We start from the raw sequence: 17,143 nt of genomic DNA, 5'->3' as shown, positions 1-17,143 counted from the left end.
TGTGAAGCTTAACGATCTTTTCTTTCCATCCGCAGGAATGATACTGGTTGGATCCATGTTCACTATGCTTTTCCATTTCGATTTCCTTGTCTAGGGTCTCGGTAGCTGGGTGGTCAAGGTTGATGTCATCATCTCTTCTACACTCCCAGTACATGCGCGTCGTCTGTTGCCTCCCTTTCCACCTTGCCTTTCTCTCCCCATTCCTGGCTCTCAGTATTCCCGATAGAATCTCTGTGCAGAACCGCCTTTTCCAGCGCAACGGAACTTTCTGTCATACCAGACCGGGCAATTTTGGCCTGAAGCTCGACCTGCAACTGATAGTTGAGATCAATGGCTGGACATGTTTGACGTGACCGACTGGTGTCTTTCATTGCGTTGAATTGTTTTAGATTAAATGAAGACGAATTATCATGGTCGTACGTGTTGCTTTTACCAAATACGAATTAGCAGATGCCAGTCTACTCCAATTTTGATCCTTTTAACCCTTATGATTGTGCAGCAATTGCAATGAAATTTTGATGAAAATAGCTGTCCTGTGTTCTAATCAGATTTTGAAATTCGTTTGCTTCATAGTCACACGAATGGGAGAGTTTATTCAGCCCAGTAATGGGAATCAGGGGTTGTCTTCATTCATCATCACTGTTTCCCCCTTCTTCGCTAGGCAGTTTCTTTGGAAACCAGCCATAACGTGAAAATGAAATGTGATATTCGTTCAGGCTGCCAGTAGTGATTTCGACGCCTTCCTCGCGTAGAGCCTCGGCCTGGCGCTCCGCACTTCCAGGTCCCCTACACCAGATCAGTTATGGATTTTCGGGAGATAATCAAGGATTGAGGTGGGCCGTAGCAGATGAACATGAAATAGAGATAGGAAAGGGAGGGCACACCTATGTGAGATCTTGCCTTGAGCGTTAATTACCCGCTGCCAGGGAACCGTACTTGAATTGAATTCCAAGCCAGACTCAGGATCCGGCAGGGACTTGAGACAAACCCCGACCTGACGAGGGCGTTGTGCTACCACATTTAAGCATTTTCATCTTCAAACAAGAACGTGGAAGAACTCACGCTCGCCTAGAAGTAGAGCAATGTGCGCATAGGTGGTGACTCTACCCGGGGGAATTTCCTGAATGGCTGAATAGACAGCGTTGGCCCATGCTTCCGCCTCTTCCGACCTAGCCATTAGAGCTCACTGAAGGGAGCACTCAGTCAGCCTTGGACCTGATAGGACCTGAAACTCTCTGAGGCTTTTACAGGCCAACAACGGGGTTGGGATACAGATGGTACAGTTCGGGCAAACCATAATCCGTTATCGATAACCACCAAAGCTCAAGTCGAAGACCGGATCGACACCCAACTCCAAGAAAGACTTGCAACGCCAAAATGCCCGGATCTTTGGCCGATTACCTCGCCAAAAACTACCTTAATGCAGACCCGGCTCCCGAGCGGCCTAAGAAGAAGCGCAAGAAGACCAAAACTGCAGATACAGCAGACACAGGCATCACGATCGCAGACGACGACCCTCCAGACCTCCGCAATTTCTCCAACACCGCACCAGATGACGAAGACTCTCCCTTCATCGACACATCCACCGCCACAACTGAATTCCGCCGCACCAAGAAATCCAACTGGAAGACGGTCTCCGGGCCAGACCCGAACGAGCAAGCAGCCGCAGACGCGATCCTAGCCTCCGCGGCGGCCGAACGCGCCACGCAACAAGGCGTCGACGATGAAGCCCCAATGATCGAGGACACCGAAGGCGATGGTCCACGGATGGAATCTGGGGCCCGAGCCGGTCTCCAGACAGCAGAGCAAACAGCTGCGATGGTGAAAGCACAGGAACGGCGCAGAAAGGCCGAGGAAGCGCTTTTCAAAACCCCCGAACGCTACAAACGCCAAGGCCCAGGAAACTATCTACCGTGATGCATCTGGTCGAATCATCAATGTTGCCATGAAGCGCGCTGAAGCGAGACGGGCAGAAGAAGAGAAACGCAAAGCGGAAGAGCGTGCCCGGGAAAGTCTGCTTGGAGACGTGCAGCGACAGCAGCGCGAGGAGAGAAAACAGCAGCTGCAGGATATCAAAACCATGCCTGTTGCTCGGGGCATTGACGATGAGGAGCGGAATGCGGAATTGCGGGGGGCAGAACGATGGAATGATCCTGCTGCTGCGTTTTTAACGGAGAAGACGACGGCGCGGAACGCTGTCTCTGGGAAGCCGCTATACAAGGGATCTTTCCAACCCAACCGGTATGGTATTCGGCCGGGTCATCGGTGGGATGGTGTTGATCGGTCTACTGGGTTTGAGAAAGAGTGGTTCGCTGCTCGGAATAAGAAGGATATGATTTCGACGTTGGAGTACCAGTGGCAGATGGACGAGTGATGTGCTCTGTGTTCGGTTCCTTTTGCATCAAGACCATTGTGGGTGCTGGCGCCCGGTTCTCATAATGTTTCGATATCCTGGGCAATATATGCGGGGTTCTCTGGAAATATAGTAGGATTTCAGATGGACGAGGTTTAGTTCTCGCGTCGGGATGGATACATGCAACTTGCCGCTTCTATAGCCACTGTAGCAGACAAAGCGGCTTCGAGTTTTAGGAACAGCCCAACGTATTCCAATGCGACCAACAATCTTGATCCAAGTAGTGCATCTTCCAGTTCTCCAAGTCTCAATCTGCAGAGCCCCATGATAAGCCCCGATCTTTGTGGAGTTCTTATCGGTTCTGCCGAGCGGGTTGCTCCGGTGTCTTGTTTACCCAAACAAAAACTTCCAGACTCCGTCATCCCGCTTTCGTTCCCCCATCACCACCATGCAACAGCGCACGGCGGAGAGTCCTATGGACTTTACCTGGGACAATCGCCCCATGGATGCGTCGTCCCCATTTACACACTTGCATGGGCTGAAACGTAGGAGCGCAATCCTGGACAACCCGCGCAAGACGCTGACCCCTTCGATAGGAACCCACAGCGCATTTGAATCACCGACAAAGAACCCTCCTCCTTCCGCGAACCGAATAACGAACCATTCTTTTTCTCCAACGTCGCTCAACCTAGGCCACCGGTGTTCGGGCAGCCTGGATTCACAACTCCTCAGAAAGTCGACCTCGACTTCTCGTCCGGTCCGCCGAGTCCAGCCACGGATAATGACAACGATGATACCCCAGAGCCCCCTGCCCGCGCAGACCGACGAGATTCCCTATTCAACATGTTTTCAAAGGCAACATCAAGCCCGGGCCGTGGCGTACCTGCAAATAGAAGGCCCAACACAAAGAAATTCTCGCACAAAGCTGGGCAAAGAATTGAAAAGAGGAGAAACCAACATATTATCCGTACATTAGGTCTCGACGATCCCGAGGAAAAGAATGCACCACTCGACAATATGTCTCCAAATGCATCACAGATACCGCCCAGGAGCGGAGTGTCGGGCTTCCTGTCGTACTTGGAAGAACACCCTGCGCTCCCGACCATCCTCTCTTGGTGGTTTCAGCTACTGGTCAATTTTGTTGTCGTTGCGGGGGCTTTCTACATCTTGTATCTTGCGATTTCGTCTATCGGCGACGAATTTGATTTGGCCGCCAATGACATGACTGCGGAAATCTTGATCGAGATGAAAAAGTGCAGCGACAATTATAACGACAATGGGTGCCATGAGACGGCTGTTTCCCCTGTCCTTAAAAGCTATTGTGAAGAATGGTCGCGGTGTCTGAAGAGAGATCCACGGAAGATGGCCCGGGCTAAGCTGTCTGCTCAGACCATGGCCGGGATCATCAACGGCTTCGTCGACGCCATCAGTTGGAAGACAATCGTAGGTGGTGTTCTCAATGCCTTTAGAGACCTTCTACTAACCTTCGTCTCTTAGATTGTTTTTCTCGCCACCGTCCTTGTAGTTCTGCTTGGCAGCAATTGGTCATTCCGCACATTCAGGAACCGCCAAGAAGAACGACGATATCAGCAGTCCAACCAACAGCACTACCCACCACCCTCGCAAATCCAGAACAGCGGTCACTATCCGTACAACTCCCATTATCCCCCGCAAACACCTGAAAACGACCGGTACTACCACCCCTCTGATACGCGGTCTTTGGTTCAAACCCAGCCAGAGCAGCGCCTGATTGGAGATCTCCCGCTGTCGAAGTATGTCACTGAACGTAGCCAAGAACGTCAAAACAAGGGGGCCCTATCAAGCTCTTCTGATGGCTGGCTCTAATCAAAGAAACGAGTGATAATCTTTGGCCTGGCGTCTATCATAGGGGATATCGGCAGCATGGGCCCAGGATGGGCGACGGTGTTTTGTTTCTTTCTCTGTATACAAATGGGACCTTCCTTTCATTCTTGTACTTTATATCCTTCCATCAAAATAAGCTCTACGAAAGCTATCAAAGTCCTGCTCCGAGGTATTTTCCATAGTATTCCTGTATGTTCATTGAACCCCACCCCTATACCTAGATATATTTTGCGCATGGGCTAAATCACCTTGCCCTTCATGTTAGCCAGCCATTTTGCGTCCTCTATAAGGTTCATCTTCTCGACGGACTAAGTGACCAAGTCCGCGCCACGGAGGTGTTCCCACCCCATGAGATCATTGCAGGGGTCACAATTTCCTTATAAGAGCTGTATCCAGACCCATTGTCTTGCTTAGCTTCCTTATCGCCGGCTGTTGTCACAGCTGCTTTTGGAATAGGGCGTGAAATGATGTTCCTTGGACTGTAAAAGAGCAGCAGTGCCCGGCGAATGGCGACGGCGGTTATTAAGACAGCTGTCTCTGAATTTAGTCTATAGAAGAAAATATAGCTTCTTTCTTTTTATGCTTCAACTATCGAAACTGCGTATCGCGGTACTACGGATATCCGATCCAACATCACCCATCACTCATTATGCAGCGGTTCTTATACGCACTCAGGCGTGAATTTCAACTTCAAATTAAATAGGACTATTGATGGAGTTCGAGAAGAAAGAGGAATTTTACTATTGAAGTCCGAATCGTTGAGCCTTAGGAATTTATAAATTGACAAAGCCTACCTGGGCACCTAAAGCCAACAGGCTAGGATATGTAGATTGGAGCTCCCACTTCCTGGAGATAGAGATTTTGGAAATCTCTATAACTCAAGAGCATGTCAACCTGTGATCTGTTCGGCATAGGCGTCCGCATCGTATGGTCGCTTTGTCCGGCTACTTTGTGTGCATCTGGGGCGAGCGACTTACTACAGGACACCCGAGAACCGGTGTGCCTAGAGTATTGATAGGCTCAATCCTGATTAAGTGAAAGTTTGGTATTTCCCATGTGTTGCATAATTCATTCCAAAATCCTCATTCCCTGATGCAGCTAGCCGGTAGATGTATGTTGTTCAATAATGACAGGGCCACTCCAAGAGATGCACAAGCGCTATCAATGAAGAAAAAAGAGGTGCAGAACCAATCTTGGAGCATGTATACTCAGCCTCTAGGCTGTCCTCACGATTGGTATTTGCTAATTCGTGTCTTTTCATAGCCTATAGGTGTAAGCGGATAGCTGAATAGTTCAGCTCCTTAACTATTCATAAAACATGTTAGAGATTGGAATAGGCCTATAACATTGAAATTGATCGATTGCAGCCTTGAAGAACCTCTCGGATGTGGTGGGAGAGGCAAACCGTCACACTGTATGGGAGCCATAGTGACTGACCGGAGAGGTCCGTCCCTGGGTTGGAACATCCCGGATGACGTTATCTCCTCATTGAAGCCGCATTAACTCTGTATACTGCCGGTACGTATTTCCTATGCGGCACTGTCTTCTGCGTCGATTGCGATATCGTCTCCTTCCCGCAAAGGAACTAGGAAATTTTTGAAAATTGATTCTCGAAGAGCTCAATATCGTCGCTGGCGACCTCGTGAGTTTTGGAAAAATGTGAGGTTGACCTCGTCGAGGATCATAGATTGAAAAGCTACGCTGGTCCACGAGGGCATAGCACCCGAGTAACCTGAGTATAGCCTCATATTATGATACTGCACACCGACGCCGCCTTGGGGGATATACGAGCCCTTCCCTCCATCTTCTCTTCTTTTTCTTCCTTCTCCTTTCTCCAAATATTTTCCTGTTGAGGTTTTTTTTTTTTCTTTTCTTTTTTTGGTTTAGCCTTGCCTGGATTTCCTGAACCAACCTCGTCGACTTTATCGTGTCTTGTATTGCTTCGCATCTATGATGGTGCAAAGGGCATGCTCATTTCCCCAACAAGGCATCTCCACAATATGATGTCTTGGATCTGACTTACAAGCCTTTGGCTTCATGGAAGCTTGGTATGTAAAAATATTTGTTGATTCTCGCGCGCAGTTCATCCACCTTTTCGGTGATATCCATCCTCGAGACTTGATATGGTGCGTCGCGTTTATGGGTCGGGCGTGGTTACACCATATCCCGCGCGTTTGTGGATTTGGGCGCGCTTCCACGCGGCTTGGTGTCTTTACACAACCGTACCCCACCTTACCCCACTATACATCTCCCTACCCACGCACCAGTCTCCCCTTGCCCACGCACCTTGCCCTATCGCATTGATTTTCCCAACCCATCTCTTGGAGTTGTTTTGATGAGCTTGACCACGCCGTTGATGAAAGCCTTCACGATTATGAGAACAAATTCTCATAAAGCCTAGTCTTTCATTCTGGCATTTGATGTGTTTTGTTGCTGGTCTGCTTGGCGATGATGACACATTACTGGGCTGCAAACTTCAATGATGACAGCAAATGAGAGGTCTGAGCCAAACTTCTATCTCGCGCTTTTGAAATCTCTTATGTTGCATTTTGCAAACCTTCTGCCTGACACTGATCGCATTTATCTGCTGAGACTTGTTGACGGCTTTTCTACTGCTTGAGATTGTGAGTATTCGTTGATTCCCTTGCCACTTATTCCTGTTTTCCGTTATTTGGGCATGATGACAAGATTTTAGAGATGCGTTTTGAGTTGGAGCTATGATGAATTCACATTGTCTGACCTATCTGCTACTACGTTCGCATCTTTGCTAGTAGTCGTTGCTCCTTGATGGCTTCTGTTAACTACTCTCGCAGACCGACGCCATTGGCAACATTCCCATTCCTCATTCAATACCGAGAAGGTAGGATGGTCAATTATCTGTGTTATTACACCCAAGAGCCAGCGGGAATGATGACCGAAAGTTTCGAAGATTGCAATATGAGTTGAGACTATGATGAAACCGCACAGTCTGACCCGCCTCCCACTCCAGTGGCAGTTTCTTTCTGCAAACTTAACCATGTTTATTTCTACTTGTCGTCTTGCGCTGACTGCCCTGCAGATTAACTCCGTGAGAGTACCTTATGTCCTGGTCTTGAGGTAGTAGAGTGGCACACGTTCCGTGTCCTTGAGAGCCTTTCCAGGCGGGGCCCAAGCTTTGGGGATTATGGGCATCCTCGGTTTGCGTTGGCTTGCATCAAGTCTTGCGATCTATCCCCAACATTGTGAGATACAGCACCCCCTTTAGTCATGCCCACTCAACCCGTTCGCTGTGCAATGATGATAAAGGGGCCGTGGTCCCCTTGTGGACGGATGGCCTCTGTACCTGAGCACCTTACCCCTCACTGTGCGATGATGAAGCATGATATCTCGCCAAAGATAGGATTACACGATATTTGGTGTCTATGGCTGAGCACATCGTTTCCTACTCTGGATGCTGTCCATAGTCGGCGAAGGTGTGCGGTGGTGAATGATATCTACATGTTGCGTGCGGCTCGAATTCGCACTTATGCCTTCGGCAGACTGCAACATATCCCTGAGCACACTCAAGCTTCCCTCCTGCATTTGAAATTTAGTTCATACTTAACATTTGTGGCTCACAATTAACTCTGTGACTAGGAACCCGTCAGGTTTGTGCGTCCTTTCGCTTCATTTCCCAGTTGTTCGTGCAATGACGATAAAGGGTCGTGGCTCTCGTGGCCCTCGTGGCCACGGGTGACCTTGTACCTGAGCACGTTCCCCTTCTCTGTGCAATGATGAACTACGATATCTCGCCAAAAGAGAAGATTTGACATGACTTTGGCGTCTACAGCTGAACACATCGTTCCCTTCTGTGGATTTTGTCCATAGTCGGCGAAGGTGTGCGAAGGTGAACGATATCTAACTAGGATCAAGGCACGCTTCGCGGCGAAGCCCTCCTAGTATACCTGAGCACATTATTACCCTCTACACTACTGAGATTTGGTCAACATTTTATCTTCCAAGATTCAAACGAAAAATGAGCCATCATAAAAAGCGTTCAAAGTTCTTGTTTTGGCCGAGAAATAGCAACAGATTGCTCTAAGCAAGGTACCAGAATAAGGATATCAGGACGGAAAAAAGAGCTCATCAAAAGAATAAAATAAAATAAAAACAAAAACAAATGATTTGGCGTTCTTGCTCTAGCCACGTGTATTTCGTCGACGTGTATTTCGTCGACGCGTATTTCCTTGAGGTGTATTTCCTTGAGGTGTAAGTCCTTGCGCGCGCCAGACTAGAGCGGCAAGGTGCTGTAACTGAGGCACCTGAACAAGGATATCAGTCTCACCCGGTAATGGAGGGCGTGCCATTATCTCTTGCACGGTAATGCGAAGTGGCACTGCGGGTGTTGTTGTTATGACTCCGTTCTGATCCCGTACGATAACAAGCTTCTGTCGAGTTACTGGACAGTAACGGGGGCGAGCATGGCGAGCCGGTGGGGCAGTTCGATCCAGCACAATACACTCAATAGTGATCTGTGCTTGAGTTCTGTGGATCGCGATGGTAATTACCAGGTTGACTGCTCCATTCGAGTTGGCTAGCCACCATGCCGCGTCACATTTTAGTTTAGTCTGGGATTCAGAATATCCCACTTCTAATACCACCGTTGGCCAAGCACGTTCCTGATCCTCTGGCATATATTGTGAGTCAGGTTCTTTGTGACTCGAATTTCCAGTCTTTCGAGCAGTTCCATCAGATATGATAGCCAGGTTTGAGGATATCGCTAGGATTGTCATAATAGAGTTCCATTGACCGATTGCTCGCTCATGTGGCCCTCCAGTAATAGTAATGATCATGCAACGCGTCTCGAAGTCGTAGAAGTTCCGTGTAGCCTTGATATCCGTTCCGGTGGCAATTTCCGGCGGCACGTTCGTAAACTTCAGATAGACCGTATCGTCAGGATTTGTAGAAGCTTTAGTCCGGTTCACTATCCTTGTAATCACGCTTTTTGTTGAGCCAATATATTCTGGAGCGTGCGGTAGGTCAAGACAGCCACGGGGGCATAGCTCCATTGTATCCTGGATAGATTGCGAACGAACAAGCTCAGTCGGCTCTGAGAAACCGCTGCATTGTACTTCGTTTGACGTCATTTTGATCAGTTGATCGGCAGCAGGGATATGAAGGCGATGGTGGAGTCTTGGTGGGAACAGTCGATCAGTGGGTAGGCGGCAGTATGCAAGATATGAGAGAGAGGGATTTAAGCGATGGTTGAGATGAGGTAGAGAGGTGTAAGGGATAGATTGAGATGAAGTAGAGCGGTGTAAGCGATGCTTTGAGATGAAGTAGAGAGGTGTAAGGGATAGATTGAGATGAGGTAGAGAGATGTAAGGGATGGTTTGAGATGAAGTAGAGCGGTGTAAGCGATGGTTGAGTCTCGGTGGGAGTAGTGATCCGGATATCTTGTGTAGAGCTGAGACTGACACTCAAGCTAGTGGCCTCAGGGGGTTTGAGAGAAGGGAAATTGAGACGGAAGATGTGGAAAAAAGAAAAGAAATATGCAAAGGAGGAAAACATAATAAGATCTAATGCACACCGTCCATATCTAATATATCACTTTTTGTCTCCTGTTGATGCTTTACTATGATTTGGTGTCTTCTTGCTGTTAGGTCGAGTTCATAGATATATTCAACAAATGATAGCCTCCCAAGCCCTGTCAATACCCACTACTCGCCAAGAAATATGGCATGGTCTCCTCAATTGCCCTTCCTAGGATACATTCTAAGTTAAACAATCCTGGCAGCGAATGTAATCCTATACTACCGAGCCCTCAAAATCAAAAGTCATCGGCTTCCACATTGCTAGATATCACTCCAACCCCCAAGTTACACATGCAGCGCCAAGCACCAGAGCCCACCGCCATACCGCGCGACCCACCCATTCCCATATTCGGATCCATAACAACCTGCAATTGGCGCAAAGCTCACGAGCCCCACGATCTGCACGCCTTTAAGATAAGGAAGCACACCATCGGCGGCAAATGAACGCGACCGCAGCTCGACTCGCGATGGCACCATGTTCCCCGCAAATCCTGCCCCAAAAAAAATAACAGCTCGGCACGCTGTCCCCTCGCGCAATTTCCTCCGCTTGAACCCAGGCACCGACAAGCTCAGCCGACAATGGCAGATAAGAGCTATGATATCACCGAGTCAAGCCCCTACGGAGCATCCAAAGACGACGGATCGCAGTGGGGTACCAAAAATGTGGACGAGCAGAGTATCCGGTCGGAGGGCCGCGACGAGGAGGCCGACCCGTTTGCGAAGCCGCTGAAGCGACAATTGAAGTCGCGGCATCTACAGATGATTGCGATTGGCGGTATTATTGGGCCTGGCCTGTTGGTTAATTCTGGAAGTGCGCTGGCGCAGGGTGGCCCTGCAGGAGCTTTGATTAGCTTCTGCTTGGTTGGCATCATTGTGTTTTTCGTCATGTGGGTGCAGAGCCAATCTGGTTCTTGCAAGGGATGCTAATTGGTATAGGCAATCGTTGGGCGAAATGGCTACATTAATTCCAGTATCGGGGTCATTTATCGAGTATGCGGAGCGGTTTATCGACGATGCGCTGGCGTTTGGACTCGGGTGGGCATATTGGTATCTATGGGTTACGGTAGGCAAAGAGATCTTTATGGAGAGTGGAGATGAACTGACTTTGGCAGGTTCTCGCGAACGAGTACAACTCTATCTCCCTAGTTATCGGATACTGGACGCAAGCGGTGCCCCAATGGGGCTGGATTCTCATATTCTGGTTTTTGTTTCTGACTCTTTCGAATCTGGGCATTTTAGCCTACGGTGAAATGGAGTTTTGGCTGTCGATGTAAGTCGAACGAACGCCTGCCGGGTTCAGCGCTAACGGCCACCAGTATCAAAGTTATCGCTTTGATCGTGTTTTTCATTTTAGCGATTTGCATCAGCGCGGGTGCCATCGGCCCTCAAACGATTGGGTTCAAGTACTGGCATAATCCGGGGGCGTTCGCAGATGGAATCAACGGCGTGGCGAAGATTTTCGTCGTGGCAGGAACATTGTACGCGGGTACAGAAATGTATGCTCGATGCGTCAAGCCAATAGCGTATGCGGCGAGCTAACGGTGGCAGGGTCGGTATTACCGCGGGCGAATCGACAAATCCGCGAAAGGCAGTCCCCAGAGCTATCAAGCAAGTCTTCTGGCGTATTCTTATCTTTTATGTCGGTATGTTGATCTGCCTAACCTGCAACATATGGTACTGATGAGTCAAGGCACAATTTTCTTCATTGGCATTCTCATGCCATACAATAACAAGGAGCTGCTCAGCGGCTCTTCCAAAACTGCGAGCTCGCCGCTCACCATTGCTCTATCCGAAGCCGGCATTCTTCCCGCGGCGCACTTGATCAATGCCCTGATCGTGATCAGTGTCATCTCTGCTGGAAATAGTTCCCTATACGTTGGCTCTCGAACCCTTCTCTACATGTCACGAAGCCGGAAGGCTCCCAAGTTCATTGGACGAACCAACCGTGCCGGGGTTCCTTGGGTGGGGCTGATCTTCACGAACGTCTTTGCATGCATTGTGTTCCTCGAGCTTGGCTCAAGCGCTGGAACAGTGTTTGAGGCCCTTATCACGCTATCTGGAGGTACGTCACAATCACAATCTAGACTGTAGAGGATATTAATGTTTCTGCAGTGGCCACATTCATTGTCTGGGCCGTCATCGGCGTCTGCCATATTCGATTCCGTCGTGCTTTGGTGGCACAAGGGCAGGACCCTGCTAAGCTCCCATTTGCCGCTGCTTTGTATCCATGGGGCACCTACCTTGCCCTCGCAGCGAATATCTTCCTTGTGTTCTTCCAGGGTTATACCTGTTTTTTGAATCCGTTCAGCGCCAAGGACTTTGTGATCAACTACATCCTGCTTCCTGTCTTCGTTTTGTTCGTCATTGTATATAAGTTCTGGAACAAGACAAAGTGGGTTAAGCTGGAAGACATGGATATCTGGACTGGCCGGCGACACTTCGAAGAGTCGGAGGAAGAAGTTCCGAAGGAGAAGAGCTGGTGGGCTCGGACCTATGCCGTGGTTATAGGGTAAGAGTCGAGGGCTTGCTTTAGGCATAGAACCATATACCCCAATCGAAGCACGCAATCACCGGCTGAGGATTACCTTCACGAATGGGAAAGGCTTGCAGTAGGTCAAGATAACCGGAAGGATCGGGACGATCTCCGCCGGGCGCCCGTATAAGCAACACGAAGCACGAGCCCGACATCGCAGGCCTTCGCCGCGTAAGCGTGCAAGAGATAAGTAAGCACGAGTGAATGGCTCCGCTTCAGAGCCGAGACCATAGCTCAAATACTCCTGATGCAGACGATCCCTCTCGACGTTCTTCACGGACCCCCCGCATTCAGGGGCGGGTGAGCGTGGCCCCCGTCACCCCCTCCCATTGGCCTGATAACCTTCACGCTAAACAGCCAACAACGCCCCATCGCAGTCTCACGATCCACCGGCTCAAGCCCGGCGCCAAAGCCGGTTGATCCCCTCCGGTACCACGGGCGACCCCTCGACAACCAGTCGATCGTTCACGCTTTCTCCGCCTCGCCAATCACGATCCGTGCGTACCTCGGGTAGGCAACTGTTTCCTTCAGGGCAAAGACGCTGCAGATCGGTCCAGCTACCTATTGTGGTATGGCTAGCTCAAGGACTATACTTGATTTCTGAGATGGCATGCGCCAATGAGATCGCATACTCTGTCGAAGAATGGGATGTAACATCGGGAAGCACGGGGTGCCTCAAGAGGGGAAATTAAGCTTTCGAGGATCAATGTCTCGCACAGCACTGAAGGTCTATATAAAGCTCACAGCAACCCAATCTACAAGCATCACTCGCAGATCAGCCAAGCCCGGTTCCTCGTTGATCCCCGACTCAAAATGCAGTTCACCAAGGTATGCTCCAGCATTTTCCCATCAGCAATCCCTCAGCTTTATCCTACTAGCCCATACTTACTCTTGTAGCTCGTCGCCTTCGCCGCCCTCTTTGTGAGCGGTGCCCTCGCAGCCGACTACACCTGCGGCTCCCACTCCTACAGCGACAGCGAGGTTAGTGCTGCCCAGCAAGCTGGATACGAGCTGTACGAGGAGGGCTCCACCGTCGACTCCTACCCCCACCAGTACAAAGACTACGAGGGCTTCGACTTCCCCGTCCCGGGCAACTGGTACGAGTTCCCTATTCTCAGCTCAGGCGAGATTTACGATGGTGGTTCCCCTGGTGCCGATCGCGTCATCTTTAACGAGCAGGGTGAACTTGCCGGGTTGATTACCCACACTGGGGCTTCGGGTGATGACTTTGTCGCTTGTGAGGGTGATGACTTTTCTTAAATTGATGAATCAAAATAGACTATGCTTTGGATGTTATGAACTTGCATATGCCCCGATCGTCCGGGTAAATCTCATAAACTTTCATGCAGAGGCACTGTGTATGCCGAAGCACTATGAAATTGTCCTTGTCATTTGGTAGAAGATTGGATGGCACTCGGACCGAAGGACAGTATTCAACTCCAGTACTCATTCCTAGGACTTCAAGCTGCGCTCCTTTGTCTAAGTACTACATGTTGGAGACTTACTTTCATGCAGACACACTGAAACAGTGCCAACATGCTGTAATAGCTCCTTCTATCTCGGTATTCTGAGGCAGACAGCAATCGACACCTGCACAGTGCTGTGGGAGCTTGTCGTCGCCGGGGTTTGATACCGTTGTACGCCTGAGGGGCAGTGAGGAATCAATACACAAGCTAGTGTGTTTCTGTCCAAGGGGAAGCATAACGTCGTGACAGAGGCTGAACATGAGCCGGAAAGTTGAAACCTGCTCGGGTATGTTTGATCGCTGGGCCATACGCAAATGGCCGAAGCTCTGTGGGCTGCAAGAAACACGTGTGAAACAATCGATGTCTACTACGGACCCGATATGGATACCGTCATGATGTATCGTCGGTCGCATATCTGGAGATCACAAGGAGGGAGAAGTTCATCAGCAGGAGGACGTCAATATTTATGTTTCACCAGGAACGGGCTTTCTAAAAGTCCGGGGTAGTGAAATGCGGGCGGAGGCCCGTGCCAGAACAAGGGGAGCATAGGGGCATGTCACCAGGCTGATACTAATATTTGCTTGAGAATATAACGGCCAATCGTTGAGATTACAGAGTTCAAGATGTAGGGACGAGGGTTTTAGAATCTAATCTATTGAAATAACACAAGTCTCGGTACCCAAACTGTGCATATATAGTGTCCACCAGATCCCTCGCTATCGAATTGCTGGACAAAAGCCTCGCCTTCGCAGCAAACTCCGTCATCTTCGGTTTCGCTATCGATATATAGAGGCCTCGGGGCAATGGAAGTAGGAGAAACCCGTTCCGAAACAGCTACCAGTGGCCATGCTAAGGCCGAGGAAAGAGGTGAAAAGGAACGAAGCAAAAGAACAGATCCTTGATTCCGAGCAGCTGAAGGAGTTAGTGGACGCATGTCAAACCCCTACAATAAGCAATGGTCATAAATAACTTGTACAGACTTAAAACTGGATCTAAAACTTGATTCATCCTTATGTAGGGAAACCTCAGCTGATATTAATAGGTCTGGAATCCTTGGAGTTCGGCTGATACTTGCTCTACATCTTCATGCAGTCACACGCTAGGGCTTACTATTTCGAGGTCTCAAAGGCGACTGTTATGCAATTCTTTGGGTGATTCATTGTGCTATTACATATTCCTCTAAAACAGCCCTCACGCAAGCAGCAGCTGTGGTAGCAGCATATTCCTGCCAAGATTTGTTCTTATGACTGTCCGAGTAATCGCACACGCCTTTGATGACAAGGCACGGCAGCATATCCCACACACCAGATGCCTCCATCTCGAAAGCAACAAGCTTCCATGGTGACGCTGTCTTATCGCGGTGTTGGCCAGATTTCATGACTGTGTCTCCTGACCCAACATGCCCAAAGTGGATCTTAGGCTTTGGTGTACAACCTCCCATTGATGCCTCATACAATCGTTTTCGCGGCGTAAGTGAGCTCTTCTCACATCCGAGTTCGTCGCAGCTCATCGTCCGTGCTTTTTCGCACACTCGCTCTGAGCCCTTGATGTTACATACTGCACACACATCTGGGTCTTGATGCTTGTGAGGATATGAGGGATGAAACAGCTCGTCTCTATCGGTCCCAACGTAGACAGATCCTCTAGTACCGAGCTCATCTTGTAAGGCTTGGACATGCTGAGAGATTCTTCTCTCCATACGTTCTTTCACTCGCTCTCCCTTCAGTTTGGCCAGAATACCCCGAACCCGATGGTTAGGCAGGGCAACAACTTCTGGCGCTGCTCTGCTCATATAAGTATCGGGAAACTGCTTTCCGAAGTCGTATCGCACAATCCCATCACTAATCACAATATCGCCGAGTATCATTTCATCCTTATCCGCTGTAGAATAGGTCGGGACTCCTCCACATATACCAACGATCAGGGCGAGCTTGATTTCTGGATAGCTGGCCTTGATACCCGCAGTTGCTTGAGACGCCGCATTTTTACCCATGTCGCCCATATGAACCAGAACCACATTATAACATACAATCCTGCCAAAAGTATAGGTATTTTCGTCTCCTGCTGACCTCCACGAGTTTTCTCTTTCCTCGTTCCATACATCGTCAAAAATGTCATTGACCGCTGTTGCCTCTAATGGAAGCGCGCAGAAAATGGCAATGGAGAACTGTGGGCGACCGGTCAGCCTGAAAGAGACTTGTTTTGGTTGCTGGGTTTCTTGAGCAGTTGGATCCTGTATGGGATTCTCCTGTATATCCCAGTCATCTTTGTATGCACAGTAGAGCTCTTGAAGAGGCAAAACAACCTTCTCATAAAGGAGATCCTGTCTGGCTTCAAGCTCGTTTCCTGGAAGAGAAGTGTCGATTGGACAGTCTCTGAAGAGCTCACCATCGAGACAATGATTTATCGCCTTTTCATAAATCGGCCCAATTGTCTCTCCCAGGTTGGTGGCATTTGCTGTCATCCATGCCCATTCGTAGTACTCGTTTATTGTTGTCTCATTCAAGACAGATTGCATATTATCAGATTGGAAGGCCCTTTTGATCCCAATCTCGACAAGGATCACTCCCAATGCGAGTATGCTTGGGAACATGTGACAAATATTATCCGCGGTGTAGTAGTCCAACATTTGACCCTGAGGTTTAGAGAGTGTGGTGGTGAAGTAGGGATGTGGTTGACTTTGCTTCCGATCTTGGATTGTCTCCTTTATTATCTGTATGCTCTCGTTGGTCCACGGCTTTCTCATCCAGTTGGAGTCATAGTACTGCCAAACAGATTTTGCAATTATGTATGCCAGTGTCACCTTGACTCTGTTAGATATGTGTGAAGTCTGTTCTAGCCATTTGGCAAGAGGGACACTCGCTTGTGGTGGGAAGTGCCGATGGGAAGTGTATTCGATATTTTCATTCAACTTCATCGCATTATCTCGTATTTCAAGATGGACGGAACTGCTTCCTTCGCTTTGGATGAGCTTACAAAGCTCTCCCAGTCCGATCTTCCTGGTGCTGCTTGGTGGAGGTGATGATGCAAGTGTTGTAAGTGGGAGTTCTGTATCCACATCGGAAAACACCACTCGTTTCTTCTGATGCGACCTGTCGTCTCTATTAATAGTTGTTAGAAACCAATATATCAGTTCATTCCTTGTGGACTTCAGCGTATTTCGTACCTGGCAACTAGAACTCTCCCCTCCTTCCACCGAGGTTGGGGGTGTGATTCAGGGCAATGGCTAGGACTAGCAGCAAACAACAGATTGAACTGTACTAGAGCATGATTCCATGATGTCTGGTCGGAATCTAGCCGCAGCCGAGCATCCTCTAAGTGTCGTGTATTGCAGGAACATGTTGAGTATATTCGGAGCTGGTTATAAAGAGCATTG

At 49.2% G+C, this 17,143-nt stretch overlaps 9 protein-coding genes across 9 annotated transcripts; 5 read left to right on the top strand and 4 right to left on the bottom strand.

Moving 5' to 3' along the window:
• Window positions 1-137: 137 nt before the first annotated feature.
• Window positions 138-371, bottom strand: N7468_008809 (uncharacterized protein; the record flags this gene model as incomplete). Its single annotated transcript, XM_058478105.1, has 1 exon — window positions 138-371. One exon carries the CDS (start codon window positions 369-371, stop codon window positions 138-140), a length of 234 nt encoding a protein of 77 aa, XP_058326435.1.
• A 255-nt stretch (window positions 372-626) lies between these two features.
• On the bottom strand, window positions 627-1,177 carry N7468_008808 (MGMT family protein; the record flags this gene model as incomplete). Its single annotated transcript, XM_058478104.1, has 3 exons — window positions 627-786; window positions 885-1,011; window positions 1,063-1,177. 3 exons carry the CDS (start codon window positions 1,175-1,177, stop codon window positions 627-629), a joined length of 402 nt encoding a protein of 133 aa, XP_058326434.1.
• A 200-nt stretch (window positions 1,178-1,377) lies between these two features.
• On the top strand, window positions 1,378-2,374 carry cwc26 (putative cell cycle control protein (Cwf26); the record flags this gene model as incomplete). The annotated part of the gene is made up of 2 exons (XM_058478103.1): window positions 1,378-1,821; window positions 1,895-2,374. 2 exons carry the CDS (start codon window positions 1,378-1,380, stop codon window positions 2,372-2,374), a joined length of 924 nt encoding a protein of 307 aa, XP_058326433.1.
• Window positions 2,375-2,801: 427 nt separating this feature from the next.
• On the top strand, window positions 2,802-4,198 carry N7468_008806 (putative nuclear envelope protein Brr6; the record flags this gene model as incomplete). Its single annotated transcript, XM_058478102.1, has 3 exons — window positions 2,802-2,898; window positions 2,982-3,796; window positions 3,851-4,198. 3 exons carry the CDS (start codon window positions 2,802-2,804, stop codon window positions 4,196-4,198), a joined length of 1,260 nt encoding a protein of 419 aa, XP_058326432.1.
• A 3,369-nt stretch (window positions 4,199-7,567) lies between these two features.
• Window positions 7,568-7,819, top strand: N7468_008805 (uncharacterized protein; the record flags this gene model as incomplete). The annotated part of the gene is made up of 1 exon (XM_058478101.1): window positions 7,568-7,819. One exon carries the CDS (start codon window positions 7,568-7,570, stop codon window positions 7,817-7,819), a length of 252 nt encoding a protein of 83 aa, XP_058326431.1.
• Window positions 7,820-8,373: 554 nt separating this feature from the next.
• On the bottom strand, window positions 8,374-9,321 carry N7468_008804 (uncharacterized protein; the record flags this gene model as incomplete). Its single annotated transcript, XM_058478100.1, has 1 exon — window positions 8,374-9,321. The coding sequence occupies one exon, from the start codon at window positions 9,319-9,321 to the stop codon at window positions 8,374-8,376; it is 948 nt and encodes a 315-aa protein (XP_058326430.1).
• A 1,026-nt stretch (window positions 9,322-10,347) lies between these two features.
• On the top strand, window positions 10,348-12,281 carry N7468_008803 (amino acid permease; the record flags this gene model as incomplete). Its single annotated transcript, XM_058478099.1, has 7 exons — window positions 10,348-10,655; window positions 10,705-10,831; window positions 10,881-11,038; window positions 11,085-11,264; window positions 11,317-11,411; window positions 11,459-11,830; window positions 11,881-12,281. The coding sequence occupies 7 exons, from the start codon at window positions 10,348-10,350 to the stop codon at window positions 12,279-12,281; spliced, it is 1,641 nt and encodes a 546-aa protein (XP_058326429.1).
• An 833-nt stretch (window positions 12,282-13,114) lies between these two features.
• On the top strand, window positions 13,115-13,561 carry N7468_008802 (extracellular guanyl-specific ribonuclease RntA; the record flags this gene model as incomplete). Its single annotated transcript, XM_058478098.1, has 2 exons — window positions 13,115-13,129; window positions 13,199-13,561. 2 exons carry the CDS (start codon window positions 13,115-13,117, stop codon window positions 13,559-13,561), a joined length of 378 nt encoding a protein of 125 aa, XP_058326428.1.
• Window positions 13,562-14,923: 1,362 nt separating this feature from the next.
• N7468_008801 (5'-methylthioadenosine/S-adenosylhomocysteine nucleosidase family protein) lies at window positions 14,924-16,285 on the bottom strand (the record flags this gene model as incomplete). Its single annotated transcript, XM_058478097.1, has 2 exons — window positions 14,924-16,113; window positions 16,156-16,285. The coding sequence occupies 2 exons, from the start codon at window positions 16,283-16,285 to the stop codon at window positions 14,924-14,926; spliced, it is 1,320 nt and encodes a 439-aa protein (XP_058326427.1).
• Between the last annotated feature and the right edge of the window lie 858 nt (window positions 16,286-17,143).

The sequence above is a fragment of the Penicillium chermesinum genome (genome assembly GCF_028974085.1).
Source record: "Penicillium chermesinum strain IBT 19713 chromosome Unknown utg000007l:1.0-2695246.0:1.0-2697696.0, whole genome shotgun sequence".
Classification (NCBI taxonomy): Eukaryota; Fungi; Ascomycota; class Eurotiomycetes; order Eurotiales; family Aspergillaceae; genus Penicillium; species Penicillium chermesinum.
The sequence above is the reverse complement of the archived record's forward strand: the minus strand, read 5'-3'. Positions and strand labels throughout refer to the sequence as shown.